General features: G+C 31.2%; 3 protein-coding genes across 7 annotated transcripts; 1 reads left to right on the plus strand and 2 right to left on the minus strand.

The window, feature by feature from the left end:
* The first annotated feature begins 40 nt into the window (after positions 1-40).
* On the plus strand, positions 41-1,090 carry RpS27 (ribosomal protein S27). The gene is made up of 2 exons (XM_069115602.1): positions 41-189; positions 741-1,090. Exon 2 carries the CDS (start codon positions 742-744, stop codon positions 997-999), a length of 258 nt encoding a protein of 85 aa, XP_068971703.1. The 5' UTR covers positions 41-189; position 741; the 3' UTR covers positions 1,000-1,090.
* Positions 1,091-1,262: 172 nt separating this feature from the next.
* AP-1-2beta (adaptor protein complex 1/2, beta subunit) lies at positions 1,263-7,465 on the minus strand. Of its 3 annotated transcripts, none has more exons than XM_069115595.1 (12): positions 7,290-7,465; positions 6,751-6,914; positions 5,974-6,144; positions 4,680-4,706; positions 4,334-4,579; positions 3,994-4,254; positions 3,484-3,906; positions 2,729-3,413; positions 2,386-2,644; positions 1,911-2,262; positions 1,642-1,833; positions 1,263-1,563 (listed from the first exon to the last, which is right to left on the minus strand). In XM_069115595.1, exons 2-12 carry the CDS (start codon positions 6,856-6,858, stop codon positions 1,489-1,491), a joined length of 2,799 nt encoding a protein of 932 aa, XP_068971696.1. In that variant the 5' UTR covers positions 6,859-6,914; positions 7,290-7,465; the 3' UTR covers positions 1,263-1,488. The 3 variants fall into 3 exon arrangements, with proteins under 3 accessions (XP_068971696.1, XP_068971698.1, XP_068971699.1); XM_069115597.1 differs by having other exon boundaries at positions 7,268-7,465; XM_069115598.1 differs by lacking the exon at positions 4,680-4,706 and having other exon boundaries at positions 7,290-7,464.
* Positions 7,466-8,157: 692 nt separating this feature from the next.
* Positions 8,158-17,057, minus strand: Sbf (SET domain binding factor). 3 transcript variants are annotated; one of them, XM_069115592.1, is made up of 22 exons: positions 16,738-17,057; positions 16,365-16,505; positions 15,912-15,997; positions 15,555-15,842; positions 15,256-15,475; positions 14,939-15,180; positions 14,554-14,859; positions 14,292-14,469; positions 14,013-14,217; positions 12,324-13,925; positions 12,062-12,255; positions 11,587-11,985; positions 11,297-11,513; positions 11,010-11,211; positions 10,788-10,933; positions 9,868-10,713; positions 9,650-9,797; positions 9,412-9,557; positions 9,107-9,333; positions 8,791-8,997; positions 8,641-8,723; positions 8,158-8,566 (listed from the first exon to the last, which is right to left on the minus strand). In XM_069115592.1, exons 2-22 carry the CDS (start codon positions 16,462-16,464, stop codon positions 8,474-8,476), a joined length of 6,135 nt encoding a protein of 2,044 aa, XP_068971693.1. In that variant the 5' UTR covers positions 16,465-16,505; positions 16,738-17,057; the 3' UTR covers positions 8,158-8,473. The 3 variants fall into 3 exon arrangements, with proteins under 3 accessions (XP_068971693.1, XP_068971694.1, XP_068971692.1); XM_069115593.1 differs by having other exon boundaries at positions 11,587-11,982; positions 16,365-17,057; XM_069115591.1 differs by having other exon boundaries at positions 16,365-17,057.
* Between the last annotated feature and the right edge of the window lie 144 nt (positions 17,058-17,201).

Consider the following 17,201-nt stretch of genomic DNA (forward strand, 5'->3'; position numbering starts at 1 on the left):
ATTACCTTTTAGTTTCTTTTACGACTGAGTAATATAAATTTAATTAGTTGGCAACAGCAAATCATTAATAGGGAATTTGCTTGTGTAAAATCAGTCGGTCCGTGTTCTTTTCAGTTCATAACGTTGTTGCAGAAACACGTGGTGAAGAGTGTGATTATTGAATTTAAAGCGAAGTACGAAAGTAATTACGTAAGTAAGGGTGTCAGACTAAATATTAAATTATATCCTATATGGGTATAACAAAAGGAATCATTTACTTTTACTTTATTTTATTATATTAGTATGTACACTTATGTAGCATCAATTCGCATACTGATAATATTCATTGTAATTATTTAAATATACATGAAGTAACGAATATAGTATAATTTAATATTAATTGTTTAAACTTTTTTTCTTGCTGTCTATAGATTAAATTAAAGATTGTAAAAATTAAACTGAAATTATATGTCAGATAAACGTTGGTAAACAGTACTAGAATGTGTATATTATATCATATAACTTGTCATATAGCATCTAAATACCAACAAGTAAAGTTTCATAAAGTACATGATATTTATATTTTCAAGTTAAATCTAGTTTTTATTTAAAAATTGAGGACATATAAATTTCAAACCAAAATATAATTATTTATTGTATTGCACCATATCGTGAAAGTACCATAGAACATTTTATATGATAATATAAATCTAAAAAATAATCTAAAATTTATATTTTATAATAACTTAATTCTTTTGCAGAATGCCTCTTGCTAAAGATTTTCTTCACCCAAGTCCAGCTGAAGAGAAAAGGAAGCACAAGTTAAAAAGACTTGTACAAAAACCAAATAGCTATTTTATGGATGTGAAATGTCCTGGATGTTATGCCATCAAAACCATCTTTTCACATGCACAGAGATCGGTAGAATGTGATGGATGTCGTACAATATTATGCACATCTACAGGTGGCAAAGCACGTTTAACAGAAGGTTGCTCATTTAGAAGAAAGGTCCAATGTTAATGTAACCACGATTAAGGCAACATAATGATATACACAGACATTTCTCTTTATATTCAATAAATAAACAGAATTATTGTAAAAATTAACAAAATTAATTTTATTTATTATACCCCAGCTTTGTTTGTAATAAGAACTGTAAAACAATCTTATTCTTCAATAATTTTGAAGCTGAAGCATATAGTTTAAAAGAAAAAGAGTGAGCTTATTTATATATAAAATACATTTCGCCTGTCCCCTTCTTTATATAGAAAATGCTATAAATATAGGTAATTAACACAATTTCTTTTTATTTTGAGTTACACCCATTTATGATAAGTTTAACAGTATATTAAATTTGTTATTTATGATAAAATACGAACAAATATTTTTAATAACTTCCAGCTGGATAAGTTATATGCAATAATACATAAAAATGATTTATATAAACAAATTATTGGATTAAGGCGTGAAATATGATATAACTTAATGTCAAATGGTTTAATTTGCTATTTAAGAATGCAGGATTGCATTATACGCTTGAAATATGCCTGGTGCCACTTCTACCGAACGAGACTTCAAAGATAACTGTAATTGAAATAAGTTGATTATTAAACATTTTAAAAGATAAAAACTACAAAAATTTAGATCTAGATTTTAACTTACAGTAACATCAGGATTTCCTGGTTGAATTTTCAATTCATTTAATACCCAAACAGTATTTGTTAATTTAAGAGATTGATATAACATATCTTGTCCTTCAACATTTCTTTTAGCAATTGTAAATACATTATTCTGTTGCATTTTTTGTACAACTTGATCTGCCGTCAGCATTACTCCTTTTAATGTGTATTGTACCTGAAATATTTAAATGTTTCCACTTATTTAAAAAGTGCTGGAGAATTTAATGACAATATAGATAAGGAAACTAATACCTCATTCTGTGCTGGTATATCTTTCCATGTACTAAGAAATACTCTTTTATCTAATTGTCCATCTTCTGCAAAATATACATTCATGGGAACAATACAAGCAAAATAAAACACATCAATATTATTTTTTATTGCAACTTGAAGATTATTCAAGGGATCCATTCGTTGCACTGCACCAGCAGTAGATAATATTACACTAGTATCTATGCTAGCACCAGGATTTAAAGGACTTGGTACTTGCAATGATGCAGCTGGTATTAAACCAAAACTGTTTTTGTTTAATTGTATTGCAAAACAACCCATAGGTTGCATTGCTTTATTTGTAAATGTCATATCCATACTAATTTGTCCATTTCTATTGTAGAATAAATAAAAATAAATTTTTATTATAACATATTAGTCAATTAAAGTCTTACTCTCATTATAAAATAAATAAAAATATATATAATAAATAAATATTTATGTCTTTTGTACTTACTTCCTTGAGAATGTTCCCCATATGTCAAATCCTTTGCCTTTTTCAGCAGGTAACCAATTAACTTTAGGTGCTGTATAAGAAGTAGGACCTTGATTAAAACCAAATATGTCACCAAGAAGTCCAGTAGTAGTTTGAGACACAACAGGTGCATTACTTCCAGCATCAGTCCCACCCAAAATTCCATCTAACCCACTTCCTAATAAGTCTAAACCCAATCCTGATTGAGGAGCTGGTGTTGGAGTGACCATAGTTGAACCACCTACAACACAATTTAATGTAACACGATTTATAAGGTCAATGAAAATACTAGTAATAAAATACTAGCAATAAAAGTTTTGTGTACCAATATCCATACTAAGAAGATCGCCTATTAAAGAATCTTGAGCAGGAATAACTTGAGCATGAGGTTGTGCACTATGTTGAGTTGAATCTTCACTTGAATTACTTCTAGCAGGCAATGATCTCCTAGTACCTGCTGCTCTACCTTCAACGAAAGCAGTAGGTGGTTTATGATATACAGAAGCTAAACTTGAAATATGGCATATTAATTCATCTAGTAGTGTTGGTTCTAACAAGTCAGTTTCTTCTGAAATAAGAGGTTTCTCAGCAAGTACAACTTCTTTGGCAGCTGCTGGATCTGTACTAAGTAATCGCCAATAAATAAATCCTCGATCTCGTAAATCAGGATTATCAGAATCTTGAGTCGCTAAACTAAGAACTTGTTGAACTAGTTCTTGAGTATCCGTAGGTCTTTTAAGGAACAATTTAACAATTGCTGTGAGTAGTTGCAATTGAACTTGTGTATTTTCATCATGGAATCCTTCTAAGAAACTTTCAAGTAATTCATCTGCATTATCAATACGTTCTGCATATTCTCCAATAATCCATATCATAGATGCGCGCGCCTCAGGTTCATCAAGTGTATCCAAATTTTCACAAAGAGTTGAAATAATACTTTCGTACTTGTTTGGATATTTCCGGAAAATGTCTTTTATAACAACAATTGCTTCTTGAACAACATAATTTACCTAATACAACAAAAATATGTATAAGGACATCCAAATTAATAATTATTGTTTTAAGTATATTTTGAAATACCTTTGTTTGTATGAGATCTAAAAGAGTTGAAACACATCGTTCAGCGGATGGTTCAACTTTAATGGCACAACGACCAATAGCTCTCACAGCTTTTCGTACGAAATCCACATCAACTTCTGTAGCATATTCTTTCAGTTCGGATAAAACCTGAGCTATATTAGCTTGGGAAGCTAAACGAATCATAATGTCTAACTTTTCAAGTTTAACATAAATAGGATCGTTATATTTAACAAAGAAAACTTTCATTTCATGTTTTAAAATATCTGGACGTTTTTGTACAATAAGGTTTATATTTCGCAATGCTACATATTGCACCTCGGGTTCAGAGCTAAGTAAAGTTACCAGGGGTGGAGCTAATTTTTTTGTTAATGTGCCAACAAAATCAGATTCTGATTGTAACATTTCTATTAATTTCATTAGTACCTATATAAGAAAAGAACCTATTTTTAAAGAATGAAATAATCATTTCTAATGTTAACTATAAATATTAATTTTTCACTAAATATACACCTTAACAGCAGATAGAACAACTGCTGCATTAGCATGAGCTAAACGAGGAGTAATACGTTCACAAATGCTTTGTGCTTCACGATCATCTTTTGGTGAGTAATTTGCAAGGGAGTCTAAAATAAAAACTTGACCCCATTCTGTACATTCATTGAGTGCTGTTAATAATTTATTAATAGTTTGTGCATTCATTTCAACTAGAGGTTGTCCACTAGGACTTGCTTCGTTAATTTCAGATAAAGCAGCTACTGCATTTGCAACAACCTAATATAAAAATTGAATGGAATAATAAATAATGATTTTTATGCTGATAGTAAGTGAGAAATAAATTTAAGTTATTTACCATGGGATTACTATCAGACAGAAGATCTTTCAATTGATCCAGAAATCCTTGATCTTCAACTAATGCTGCGTTAATATCGTAAAGCTTGGCCACACAAACAGCTGCAGTTTTACGAACATATGGATCCTCATCCTTCAGGCATTTTCGCAGTGGTTCACAGAGGTACTCAGTAATCTTGTCCACGCGTATACAACCCATTGTGCGAACTGCTAATGCTCGGATCAGCGGATTTGGGTCCTCGCAATCCTGCGCAAAAATCGGGCAAGCCAGGGATTCAAGTCTAGTCACAGCAGTGGCTATCTATCTCAACCCATGAATTTTAACGAAGTAGAAAGTGGTATGGTACCTTTGTCATCGGAGATGTCGCTAGCTCCTTTTGCGTGTCAGAACGAAAAAGGTCAAATTGGTCACCGTCACCATTTTGATTAATTGTTAAATATTATACTTATCAACCATTTAATGTAATATGATGCAGAACTGATCATTTTTTAAAGAGCACGAGATATTCATCTTAAGATTTTTCTGTTTATAGTTCTTTACTTTTTATAGCGATTTATAAATTAAGATTAAATTATAAATTTCACATTAAGAGAATTCAGTGTCATGCACATAAGAATATGTTACATGATATTTATTCAAACATTTAAAAATGTATACATCAAAGTGTTCATAGTAATTGCATTATGAAATATTAATTTTAACACTGATTACATTTATCAATGAAGATTAAAATTTTGTATAAAGAACAAAACACTTTGCGTGCAGATAGTGTAAATATATGCACTGCATACAAGCAGCAATTTATAATGCAGTCATACATATAAAATGGACATTTAAGGAACTGGTTTATTCATGCTGTTTACACGGTAAACATTATATCTAAAAAATAAATTTTTGATTCTACTATTGAGATTATTTTACATCTAATCTTCTTGTAAGACCAATTAAGTCCTAAATATAATTATATATAGCTGTGTTATTATACAACTTTTCTATAAGCTGTTTAAATATAAATAACATTTTTATGGCTTGTAGAAAAAGTTCCATGCTCAATTTTGAAAATCAGCATAAAATATATTAGTGCATTAATATTAAAAAAAACTAACACATATATTGTGAGCTCCTTCAGTGAATTTTTTAATAATTTTGCTAAATATTACAACTGTTATAATTCCATTCCTATTTTCAATGCTTAACTGAAGAAAAATACTGGAATTTGGTGGTAACAACTCACAAACTAATAAAAAGATTATTAATATATTCTTATGTAATTTAAGATATTTAAGATGAGTGCCATATTTCATTCAGCCAAATTCCAGTCTCGTGCCCTTTGAAAAATAAGCAATTCATTAAGAAAAAGAAATAATACATTCCGTCCCATAACGCAGACAGCTCTGTGCAAACTGATGTAATTTGCAAAGCACGGTCTGTACATGATGTGAGGCAGGCTGCAAAATTAATGTCAAATTTACTTGAAAAATTTTTAGAACTTAAAAAGAATTACTACACAAAGTTTTTCCAGCTTGCCTCTTTGCAGACAGAGACTCTCAACATCATCCAAGTGTCATTAAAATATATAGAGGGTAAAAGTGCATTAATAAAACATAGTAAGTATTTATTAAGTTTTTAAGCTACATTACCTTAACAAATGTGTTGACAGCCATAATGGCCATATCTGGTTGACTTTTGGCATAATTCATCAGGTACAAATACACCAGCTTTTTGAGTTCTAAGTTATCTGTCTGCATACAGTTGACCACGTCAGGGAAAAGTGCTGATACATCTTTACCCACTGTCATGGATGCAATTACCTAAACATAATTAATATTATATTTGAATAAGTAATAAATAAGTAATAAAAAAAATATTCATAATAAAGTTGAAAATAACTGTACTGATTGTGATTAATTGTTAAAATAATATTGCTATTAATTAAGTAAAGATTCCACTATAATTTATGCTTAGTTTGATAAAAATGAATATTTCAAACAATTCATTGTAGATTTGTGTTTTTGTAGAAAGAAGATGCCTAAAATATACTGTCTAATGTAATGCATATACTATAGTATTATTAAAATTTCTCAAATTTGAGAAATTATTGTATGCTTTTACTTCATCCTTTTCTTTGGTCAGCATGAAACAGATTTACCAAAAAAAATTGTATGTTTATAACTTATAAATGTCTAAAGCAAAATATTTTGATATTAACAATGATTTTTATGACTTACCTTTTATAAAAATATATTGCCTTTTAAAAGCATACCAATGCTGCATAAAACTACTCAACTATTCATGAAATATAAATGTTTAATTGAAAGAATATCAAATTGTCATATGTTTTGTTATTGCTTGTAACTTATTTCCATTTTATACAAAATTATGAATAATTAGGACATTTTAACAATAAATTAACTCACCTTTTTCACAGCTTCTTTCTTTTTTTCCTTTTTGTCATTGTTCAACTCTGATTTAAGTTCAAATATCTCCCCCTTCTTAGTAGTGGTGAAATACTTTGAATCTGTCATTTTAGATTTTTGAAAGAGCTTTCCACAATAATATTGTTGATAATTAAATCAACACTCTGAAAAAAAATAGCGATGTACTGCGAATGCAATAATATCGTGTGAAAATTAAATAAGGATTCAATATAGCAAACCATAGCTTGGATCAATGTTCAAGATATATGTATATATAGTAACATTCTACTAATACTAACTACAATATGAGATATTTAGAATTTTGTCACCTTCAATAAAAAATCAAAGTATTCTTTATATTTTTATAAAAAATATATAAACTACCATATAATAACGATCCATAATTAAAAATCTTGTACACCCTTATTTTCTATATGCTTTCGTTTTACGAGGTTTATGAAATTCTAATCATTAACATTTACGACAATTGGTACGATTACTAAGAAATGTTACTAACAGAATATTTCCTTTTAAAATACCTTAACTATTTTAAGCAATCGAAAATATATGAGAAATTATCCACTGACAGAACATTGACAATTCTACGAGTAAAACGCCCTCCAATCATGGAGTAAAAACTCTCACGATCACGTTCGTATATGTAATACGTAGACACAGATCCGATGATTTGTCAGATCTTTTGTGGTGGGAGACACGGTCGTATATGTACGCGGCGTGGTTCCATCCTACAGTCTTAAACCATAGACTACCTTGTATATAAGTAACGACTTTATTTTTTCTGTATGTAACGAGAACTAATAGATTATAAATTGATTTTTTATTTGGAAAATGTATAAATTTGAAATAAAAGTAAGTTCTTCTTCGAACAAAGACGCTTTAATAAATATGAAGCAATTTTTATTTTAATCCCCATTATTACAAAATTTGAAACACTACTTTTGAATATTATGTTTAAAATTCATAACAATATGAACAAAGTATCAAATGAATTGCAAGTACGTAATTTGTTTACTTTATTAAATTTAAACATTCCGTTTATCTGAAAATCTATTCGTGGTATGTGCAACGCGAGCATAAAAAAGATTATATATTTCATATAAAAAGTGCTATAAATGCGAGAATAATTTCAACTAAAAATTAAAGATATAGGAGACTTCTTTTAATTTTACTAATAAACATAACAGAATTACTAAACAAATACTACATGAGATTTAAAAAAAAACATGCCCTTATTTTAATTCGCGTTCTATTCTTTAACAAGCAAGGTCGTAACTTTTCCAGTTATAACTGTAATTATACTAACAATAATTCGCAGAATAGGTATTTCATCTAATATTTTAACATATTTTCTGTTCTATATATATCCATCTAAAATTAAAAACATAATAAACAAAATAAAAAATGTAACGTTTAATTGAGTATGTTATGATCTTTTATCTTCCAGCTGAAATAATTAAAACTTAACGTAATTATATATAGTTACAATATACATTTATATAATAATGCTATGTCAAGGATATGAGTACATCACATTCAATTTATGATACTGTTCATTCCAACGATTGTTGGATTCAAAATATTTAAAGCAAATTACTGCAGTCTATAATACGTACTATTAGACTATACAATTGTATGTAACAAAATTAAAATCTGTTTTAATCTATCAGTCACTTGCACAATTTAAATTAGAGTTATAATCAAGCTATTGTAAGCACGCTTGGACTTTCTCGATCCATTCTTGCGCAGTTGCTGCGTCGCCAGCACAAAAGTTATATGTTCGTCTATTTGTACGAAGCTGCAAATATAAAGACATATAATAGAAATTTCATTTTTGAAAATATAATAAATGATACAAAATGAGACATTTACATCAAAGAATGATTTATCATCTGTTTTCTTTGGTGGCCCTGGCATTGGTTGAGCTGGAGTTACAGAAACTACTTCAGCTAGATCTGTAAAATTATAAATATTTATAAATTTATACTATAGTATTCCAATTTTGAATTATTTTCTACATACCTATATATCCTTTACAATGAGAATCTTCCATGGCATCATAATACCTTAGTTGATGTTTTATAGAATCTAATACAAACCACCTCTGTTTCCAGCCTTTAAGCAAAGCACCTCGTTTATAAAGGTAACCTTCATGAGTTCTATTTTCAGCAACATTACTAGAGAATTGTTCGTAATATTGTTGTGAAGAGGTTTGTATTGTAGTAACACCTAGATGTGAATTGTTAATATCATTAAATAAAATAATACATAACATTGCTCAATCATATAATCATAGTTTACAAGAAAAGTTTATAAAGCCATAATGTAATATTCGTACTTGAATTTACGCTTCCATTATCACCACCGCTTCGCGTAAGTGTATGTGTTTGTAAATTATCAGTTACTGCCTTATATTTTGTACAATTTTTTGGTACTGCATCAGCACACTTGTCATGACATACATGGCCACAGTCTACACATCGTAAACCAGCTTTTACTGGCCCCCACAATACGCCAGAACAAGCATCACAGTGAGTTGGTGTAGCTGAATCTAATCGTTCAAACCTTTAAAAACGAGAATGTAAAGTTATTCAGCATTCAGTTATTTCATTTTAAAGAAAGCTTTATGATTATAAAAATTACCTATGGGGATGTGCATAAACGGAACCATCATTTCCAGAAGTACTTCCACTAGCAAGTTTGCCTCTTAAAAGTAGTTCTAATGTAGAACGTTTATGAATCAACCGACCGTGATATCTGACTAATGCAGTGCTAAATGATGCGTGTCTCTATTTATAGAATAAAAGATGTTATCATTTTTACATCATATATCCATAGATGAGTACATCATTTTTAAATAGTTACAGTGTTTGTTACTAACAGCAAGTGAATCTGTATTTGGCAGTTCAAGTTTGTCCCAAAGAACTTTCCATTTTTGAGGTAAATGACCCAATTCAGTTTCTAATCTATGTATCTCTTCTAAAAGATGAGAAAATTGATCGGGTACCATTGAACTTACACCATCATACCTATAATACATCATAATATAAATAGTATAATTCGAAAACGGAGGAAAATATAACATAAATTTAATCTTACCCTTGTGTAACTACTTTGCGATTACTTTTAACTACACCATCAGCAGCTTCTGCTTCTTCTTCTTGTTGGGAATCTTGTTGTAATACTTCTAAGTCATATGCAGGTCCATGAGCCAGTTCTTCTTCTAAATAATATTGCCAAATATCAAGATTTGGCAAATGCGATACGGGTCTTAATACCATGTTTTCAGTATTGGGAGTATACATGAAATTATAAAACAAGGGACACCGTGCGTGTTGTTTTTCGATGTAATCAAATATGCTTTGACCGAGATTGCATCCTGTATTTGTCCCTGCTAATCTACCTCCTGGATAAATTGTTTCATCATCACTACCTGTATCTACACCTTTATGATGACTTGTCAATGATCCCCTTTTGTCTTCAACAGCAGTAATGCCACATTCCACTCTATCGAATTCGCAGTCCAATAAAAATGTACGAAAACGGCAAGAAACCGAATGATATGCTAAGAATTTTAGGTAATATTCGTTGAATTCAAATGCTAATGGAAACTGCTTTTGAATTTGATGCACTATATCAAGAAATTGAAGAAAAGTGGGCGTAAAATTTGTTGTTTGAGAATTTGCTGCAAGATTACTTCTGTGCCCAAATCTATGTCCGAATCCGAGCCATTCCTTCTCGATTAAAGTTCGAAAACCCTCGATAGTTCTATAATGTGGGTCAAGACATACTTGAGCAACAGAACACACTGTTGCTGTGGTATCCCAACCTTCCTCTAAACAAACAGCTACTGATGAACCTTGAACATCCATTAAATCAATTACAGCACCAGCTAATTGCATTAAATTTTGAAGTTGTTGTAACCATTCTGAACTTTCAATTAATCTGAAATTTCGAATATTATTTATCAGAAATTATATCCAATGAAATCATATTTTCTCTAAATAGATTATACATACTTATAAAAACTTTGGTCAGGTTCTACATTTGGAGAGCTAGGAACACATGCTCGCATAAGTTTCTTAAATGCAGCTTTGGTATGTCTTACATCGTAATATTCCACTGGAATAAAGTCTGTTTTTGGTGCTGATTCTGCTTTAACACCCTATTGCATTCAAACGATTAATTTTGTGAAATTACATCATATACAACTAAAAAAATTTAATTTAAAATTATCTTACTTTCATATGAGCTTTTTCACCAAGAATATATAATGCAGCACGTTGGAAAGTATGAACGCATTCAGTACCACTGTCTGAATCTGCAGAATGTCTAACAGTTCCACGTTGATGAACTGAAGTTAAAGAGACTTGGGAATTATGTCTCTTATCTTTTAATGAACCCCAACGACCAAAATTCTTAGGTCCTTTACCTCCTGATGAACTGTAAAGAATAACACATATATTAATTAACCAATCTTTTATTGATTTCATAAAATTTTAATTAAAAGGTATATATATGTATATACCTTAATGTTCCAATAGCTTTATTAAATGGATTTCGTCGTGATTGTTCGGGTGTAGCATTGCGATCTTCAGCAGCTAACAATAAAGAATCAATACTAAGAGAACTATCAGACATTCCCCATGCAGAACCTTGTCTTAGCGCAGATAACGGAGTAGCAGCTACAAGAGCCATAATATATTTTTCTTGCTCTAAAGATGATGTGGTTTCTGATGATGTTGCTAAGAATATAAAACAAATATTTAAGAATATTATAAAAGATTACACATTTCAAAACACTTTCTTAACAGATACCTTTTAAGTTACCAGCAGATGCTGGATGAGCTTTCAGCATGCCCATGACACCTTTCCCATGATAACCAGCACCTCTAATTAAAAGTGCTTTTGTTCTTGGGTGCCTCCATGTGACAGCAGGTATTCTATTATGTCTATAAAGTCGACAAAATCTACGAATACTTTCATCTGATACTGATGAGGGAACTATAAGAAGTGCAGGATAACTTCTGCAAATCATATAGGCACAATTCACAGAAGATAATCGAAATGGTTCATTTCTACGATTATTGTGTGGCCCATTTGAATACAATCCTAATCGATACCAATCTCTGACATAACTACGTTCCGATAATCGTTCTAAGGTTTTAGCATCAGTTGGTGGTTGAGTTACAATACCAGGAATTTCAAAATCATCTACTGTAAGGATGGTATATAAAATGGTAAATAGACTGAGAATTATTTGAATATCAGAAATATTAAACGTTTAACTTACCACTAAGATCATCATCATGACTTAGATCATTATTATCTGTAACAGGTAAACTCATTCGACCAGGTGATGTCATGTACTTATTATTAGTAATCATGTTCATATTTGGCAAGACGTATTTTTGTCTTTTAGATGACTGCTTTGGTTTAAAACCAGCTTTACGTGCAGTTTTTAAAAGTGTTTTCTTAGCAAACCCTCTAAAAGAAAAATCATTTTATTGTGATAAATGATAAACATAAAAAAAGTTAAATAAGAAATTACTTACTTAAGAGTAGCATTCTTCTCTTTTCCTTTGTGATGTGCAGTCTGAGTAACTAATACTTGTCCATTGAAAGCAAAATGATGAAAAATGTGTGGTGGATACCGAGCTTTATGAACTAATTTTCTTAAAGTCTCAATATTCTCAGGTGTAACTTCTTCATCGAAGGCTAACTTTATCAATTGAAAAGTACATGATCGCAATTGAAGACCTTCTTGTAAACATTGATCTAAATGTGCTAAATGTTGCACCGCAACTCGTTTCTCTTTAGTTAAAGATGTTACAGGAAAAGCACGAACTACTAATTGTTCACAAGCAAATGGATCACAAGGTATTCCTTTAAATACGATTCTATAATTAGTAAGGAAAATTGCGCCTTCTGCTGGTAAGAGTGGTGGTATCTTTGGTAACCCTGCAGAACTCTCTTCCCTCCCATCTGGTAAAAGATAAACACGCAAACCATCCATAATAACTTCTTCACCAGGTAACATATTAGGTGTCAAAATTTTAGGTTTCTGAATAGGAGGTAATCTTTTGCTTTCTCTATGTATAGCTTCAAGAGTTTCAATATGCATATGAACAACACCAGGAACCATTTGATGTAGGCATCTAACATGTTCAGCACTTACACCTCCTTCAGTACAAACACGATCTACAAATCGTGACACCATTCGAATAACAGCACTACCAGTTTCTCCGGGATCAGTTTCTTCAAAACCAGACTCTGCATCACCACTATCGCTTGCTACACTATTTGTAATACTATTACTTGCTCTTTCATCATCATAAATATTATCTTGACGATGAGTCTTTGCCCCTATATCTAACGGAACCAATAAATAAACCATCCTATTTGCATAATGAATTGCTTGACTATACATGGTACTTTCTTCACTTGCAGTAAGTTCCTTTTGTTTCTCTGGATCTATTGTTGGCCAAATCCTCATTTGTTCAGCAGCTATTTCAAGAGCCGATGGTTCTTGAATTTGATAAATTGAATACCGATCACGAAATGGAAATTCCTTGCCATCACGTGGACTAATAGGACTTAAGATACCATCATTTATAAGCCGTGGTGGAGAATTTTCACCAGGGAGATATAAACGTTTAATATCTTTCTGAACGTCCAAATAAAAAGCATCTTCCCAAAATTGTTGATTTTGCCATACAGGATGTTCTTGAATACAGGTGTAAGCAAATTGAATTACTCCTGTGCAAAGTTTTCTACAAAATGCTGTAGCAAGGGGAAGAAGTGCAGCAGCAACTCCATGCTCATCCATGGATGAATCATCTTGCAATGCACAATTCATTAACCGAACTACAAGATCAAATTGTTGATGTTCTAGCATGGCTTTATTTCCAACAACATGCTGTGATAATTCCATGCAAAGCGCTAAACGAGCAGCTTTGCTTTTCAAAGCTCTTAAAACAGCTGGGAACGTTTTACGGGCATCAGATATTTTATTCTCAAATATACAATTTATACAGTTACGCAGAACTTCCAGTCTACGTGCAGAATTGCTAACCAAATGTCTAGTATCATGAACAAATGAAATATGTGGACCCATAGGTACAATACGAGGCTGTGATGGCCTTAATGACGATAATCTATACACAAAATGTTCAATATAAGTATAAAATATCATAGTCATGATACATATACAAAAATATATCAAATTTATTTCTAATACTAACCTAACTTTAAGATTATTTTTGGCAAGACCCTCATCTATAATTGCTTGAACTTGTTCTGGATTAATGCGCGGTAAAAGCGGCTGATGTATTCTAGCAAATGCTCCTTCAGGTGGTTTTAAAATTTTTTGTACGTATGGTTGAGGATTTGGATTTTCATTTGTGTACAATTGTTGTGCTAATTCTTGAATATGTGTTAAAATAAGCCCTAGTATCGAAATGATATTTATTGTATATAATATTTTATCATTATTAATTATATGTTTTGTTATTGTTACTTACTATGATCTTGTGCTTCCTGTTTTAACTGATCACTTAAATTATTATACAATTCGTCCCACACATCACAAGGCCTCCATGGTGGTCCCCTTTCTGCAATAAAGGAAGTAAAAAACATGCAATCCAGAACTCTGGTTGTAAAGTCACAATCCGTTAAGCCACGTTCTCCAAGAAAAGCTGCCTAGAAATAAGAAATACAATTTATATGTTTCCCTCTTATCTTTAAACACTATAAAGTGAATAGAACCAATAATAATATAAAGACCTTATGAAATGTTATGACAGGCTTTGGATGAATTCTTATTAATGTCAGGCAGCTCCTATATCCTTGCAATAATTGAGCAAAAGTTCTCATAAAAACTGCTCGTAATTCTTTATCTAACATAGGAGAGTGAGGAGCTCTTGTTGCAAGTGGTGGAAAAGCATAATCTGCACAAGCTAATTCTGGTTGTAATACTAGAGATAATGCATCTTGTGTTTGTGATAGAAGTGGTTCTGGAAGTAATGGAAGTGCTACTCCATCTGGAACCATAATAGAACCTCCATCCAAATCAGCAACTATTACATCCATCTGCAAAAGAATTTAACATTTAATAAAAAATCGTTATAATAAAATAAAACATATTATATAATTCTATTGAACATCTTACAAGTTCTGCAACTTCATGTTTCAATGAACTATGTACACCCATGATAAATGGAGTAGGTGTACTGAGTACTTCAACTAAAGCTGCTGGTAGAAGAGGAATGTAAACATGCGTGTATCTAAATGGATACATTAGTGCAGTAAGCGCACGACATCCTTCAGTTAATCGTGAATAACTTGCAGAATGAAAAAGTATTTTATGTTCTGTCATAACAGCACAGAACAATACTAGTACATTACGAATTCCTATAAAATATAAATATATTTTAATGAAAAGTATAAACAAGAACATATTTGTAATAATAGCTGTTTTACACTTACCTAGTTGTTGAAATAAAAGATTTACACTACTGTGTGTTATTGGAAGGGAAGGACTAATTGGAGGCTGAAGTGCTTGACGATCACCTGCACCAATGCTAAATCTTACTTGTGGTCCACCAGCAGGTGGTACTTGTATACAACCTAATATGTTTCCTACCAAAGTTTCTAATGGTATTCCAAGATTTTCTACATATACTGTGTATATAATACCAAGGCAATTCTGCAGCAACAATATAAAAATATTATTGTTACATATAGAAATATAATCATAGTCTCAAACTAAGCAAAATGTCACATACTCTGAAAGTTTCAATGTAATCAAGTCTGGAAACCAGCACCAGACACTTAGGTGCATACATAATGCTGTGATGTGCTATTGTGGATATTGTTCTAACCAAGGAACGACTATCACCATCTACAGGATCTTCTTCTTCATCTACAGGCTTACTTGGCAATATAGACACTGTTTCATTGAAACACATACAAGCACAATAATGACGATTTGCATCAATATCAGTTAAAATAGATACAAAAAATCGTGGTTCTTGTCTTTCTGTAGATAAGGCCCATCCCTGTGGTTGACAGAACTATAAAATAAAATTAATTGAGAAAAGATTAGTTATAAGAAATAAAAATGTAATAAAGAAAAATCTTACCCATTCTATTCCTTCTATAAATGGTGTATCTGGCCAATCCTTTTCTGGAAACCTTTGTAAAATGATTCCATTACTTATACCCCCTCCTATAAACATAAATAAAATTACATATTATATCAACTTTTTTGTTATTGTACTTTGATAAACTATATCTTTGTAGTACAAATATTTAAATTTCTTAAACAATATAAAATATTAATAATACTTCGATAATTCGTAACACACAAATAAAAAATATTTACTGTAAATATCTTTAAATATTTACGCTATTGAAAATATACAGTGTGTGTGTGTGTGTGTGTGTGCGCGCGCGCGCGCGCGTGTGTGTGTGTGTACTTTATTATAAAAACTTACTTGCCAAGATTACTTATTGTTACACACCTTAAATGTTTGACAATCATGTATATTAAAAATATCGATATATTTTTACTTTCGTTAAAAATAAAAACTTACTCTCTTTTTCGTGGTCGTAGCCGACCACAACAAAGTAGTCGGCTAACCGAGACATTTCGGTATACTCGTGGGGGTTCGTGGGGGTGATAGCGCCCAACATCCCACGTAGATTTTAATACACGTGATTTCATGGACCGTATCCTATCAAGCAACAATCAACTACCTTGTGTCAACGTTACACATAAATATGCATCAATATGCAAATTAATTGAAAAATATAATAAACATTTTTGAATTTATATTTTTTCATTCAAACAACACAAATTTCAGAGTAAAGCACCAAAAACGTGATATCGTCGTAAATACATTTAAAAAATTTTCTCGAAAAACAAATTTCAAGCGGTGGTTGAAATGTTGTAGGCATCACACGCACCGTTGAAAGGAGGTACTTCACATTCGTTACGTTTAGAAAATGAATTCACCCGTCATCACAAGAGCATACAATATTCTATTTATTTTATAAAACACAATATGATGCCACACCCCGAAGCTTTAATCCATAACCTTCCAAACTCAAGCGCCACATTGGGTGTTTGTTGAACCGCGTATGAACCAAAACGCGCCACAGATATACAAACGAAGAGACGAATGCGCTATAATTCCCATTTAATTTTACTTTTTTTGTCTTCTGCTTGGGTCACTGAGAATACTTTAAATCTGAAAACATTCGCATTATTAGAGGCGTTACTTTCATACTACTTTATAGCGCGTTCATAGTGAAATTATTGCATAACAGTTACATGTATAACACCCCTATATGTATATATATAATGTCTTCTTTAAATTTATCAAACAATTTTATATTTTGAATAGAAAAATGAATCTGAATGTTCTTTA

Source organism: Bombus flavifrons, chromosome 6 (genome assembly GCF_040668555.2).
Source record: "Bombus flavifrons isolate JBK064 chromosome 6, iyBomFlav1_principal, whole genome shotgun sequence".
In the NCBI taxonomy this organism is placed as follows: domain Eukaryota; kingdom Metazoa; phylum Arthropoda; class Insecta; order Hymenoptera; family Apidae; genus Bombus; species Bombus flavifrons.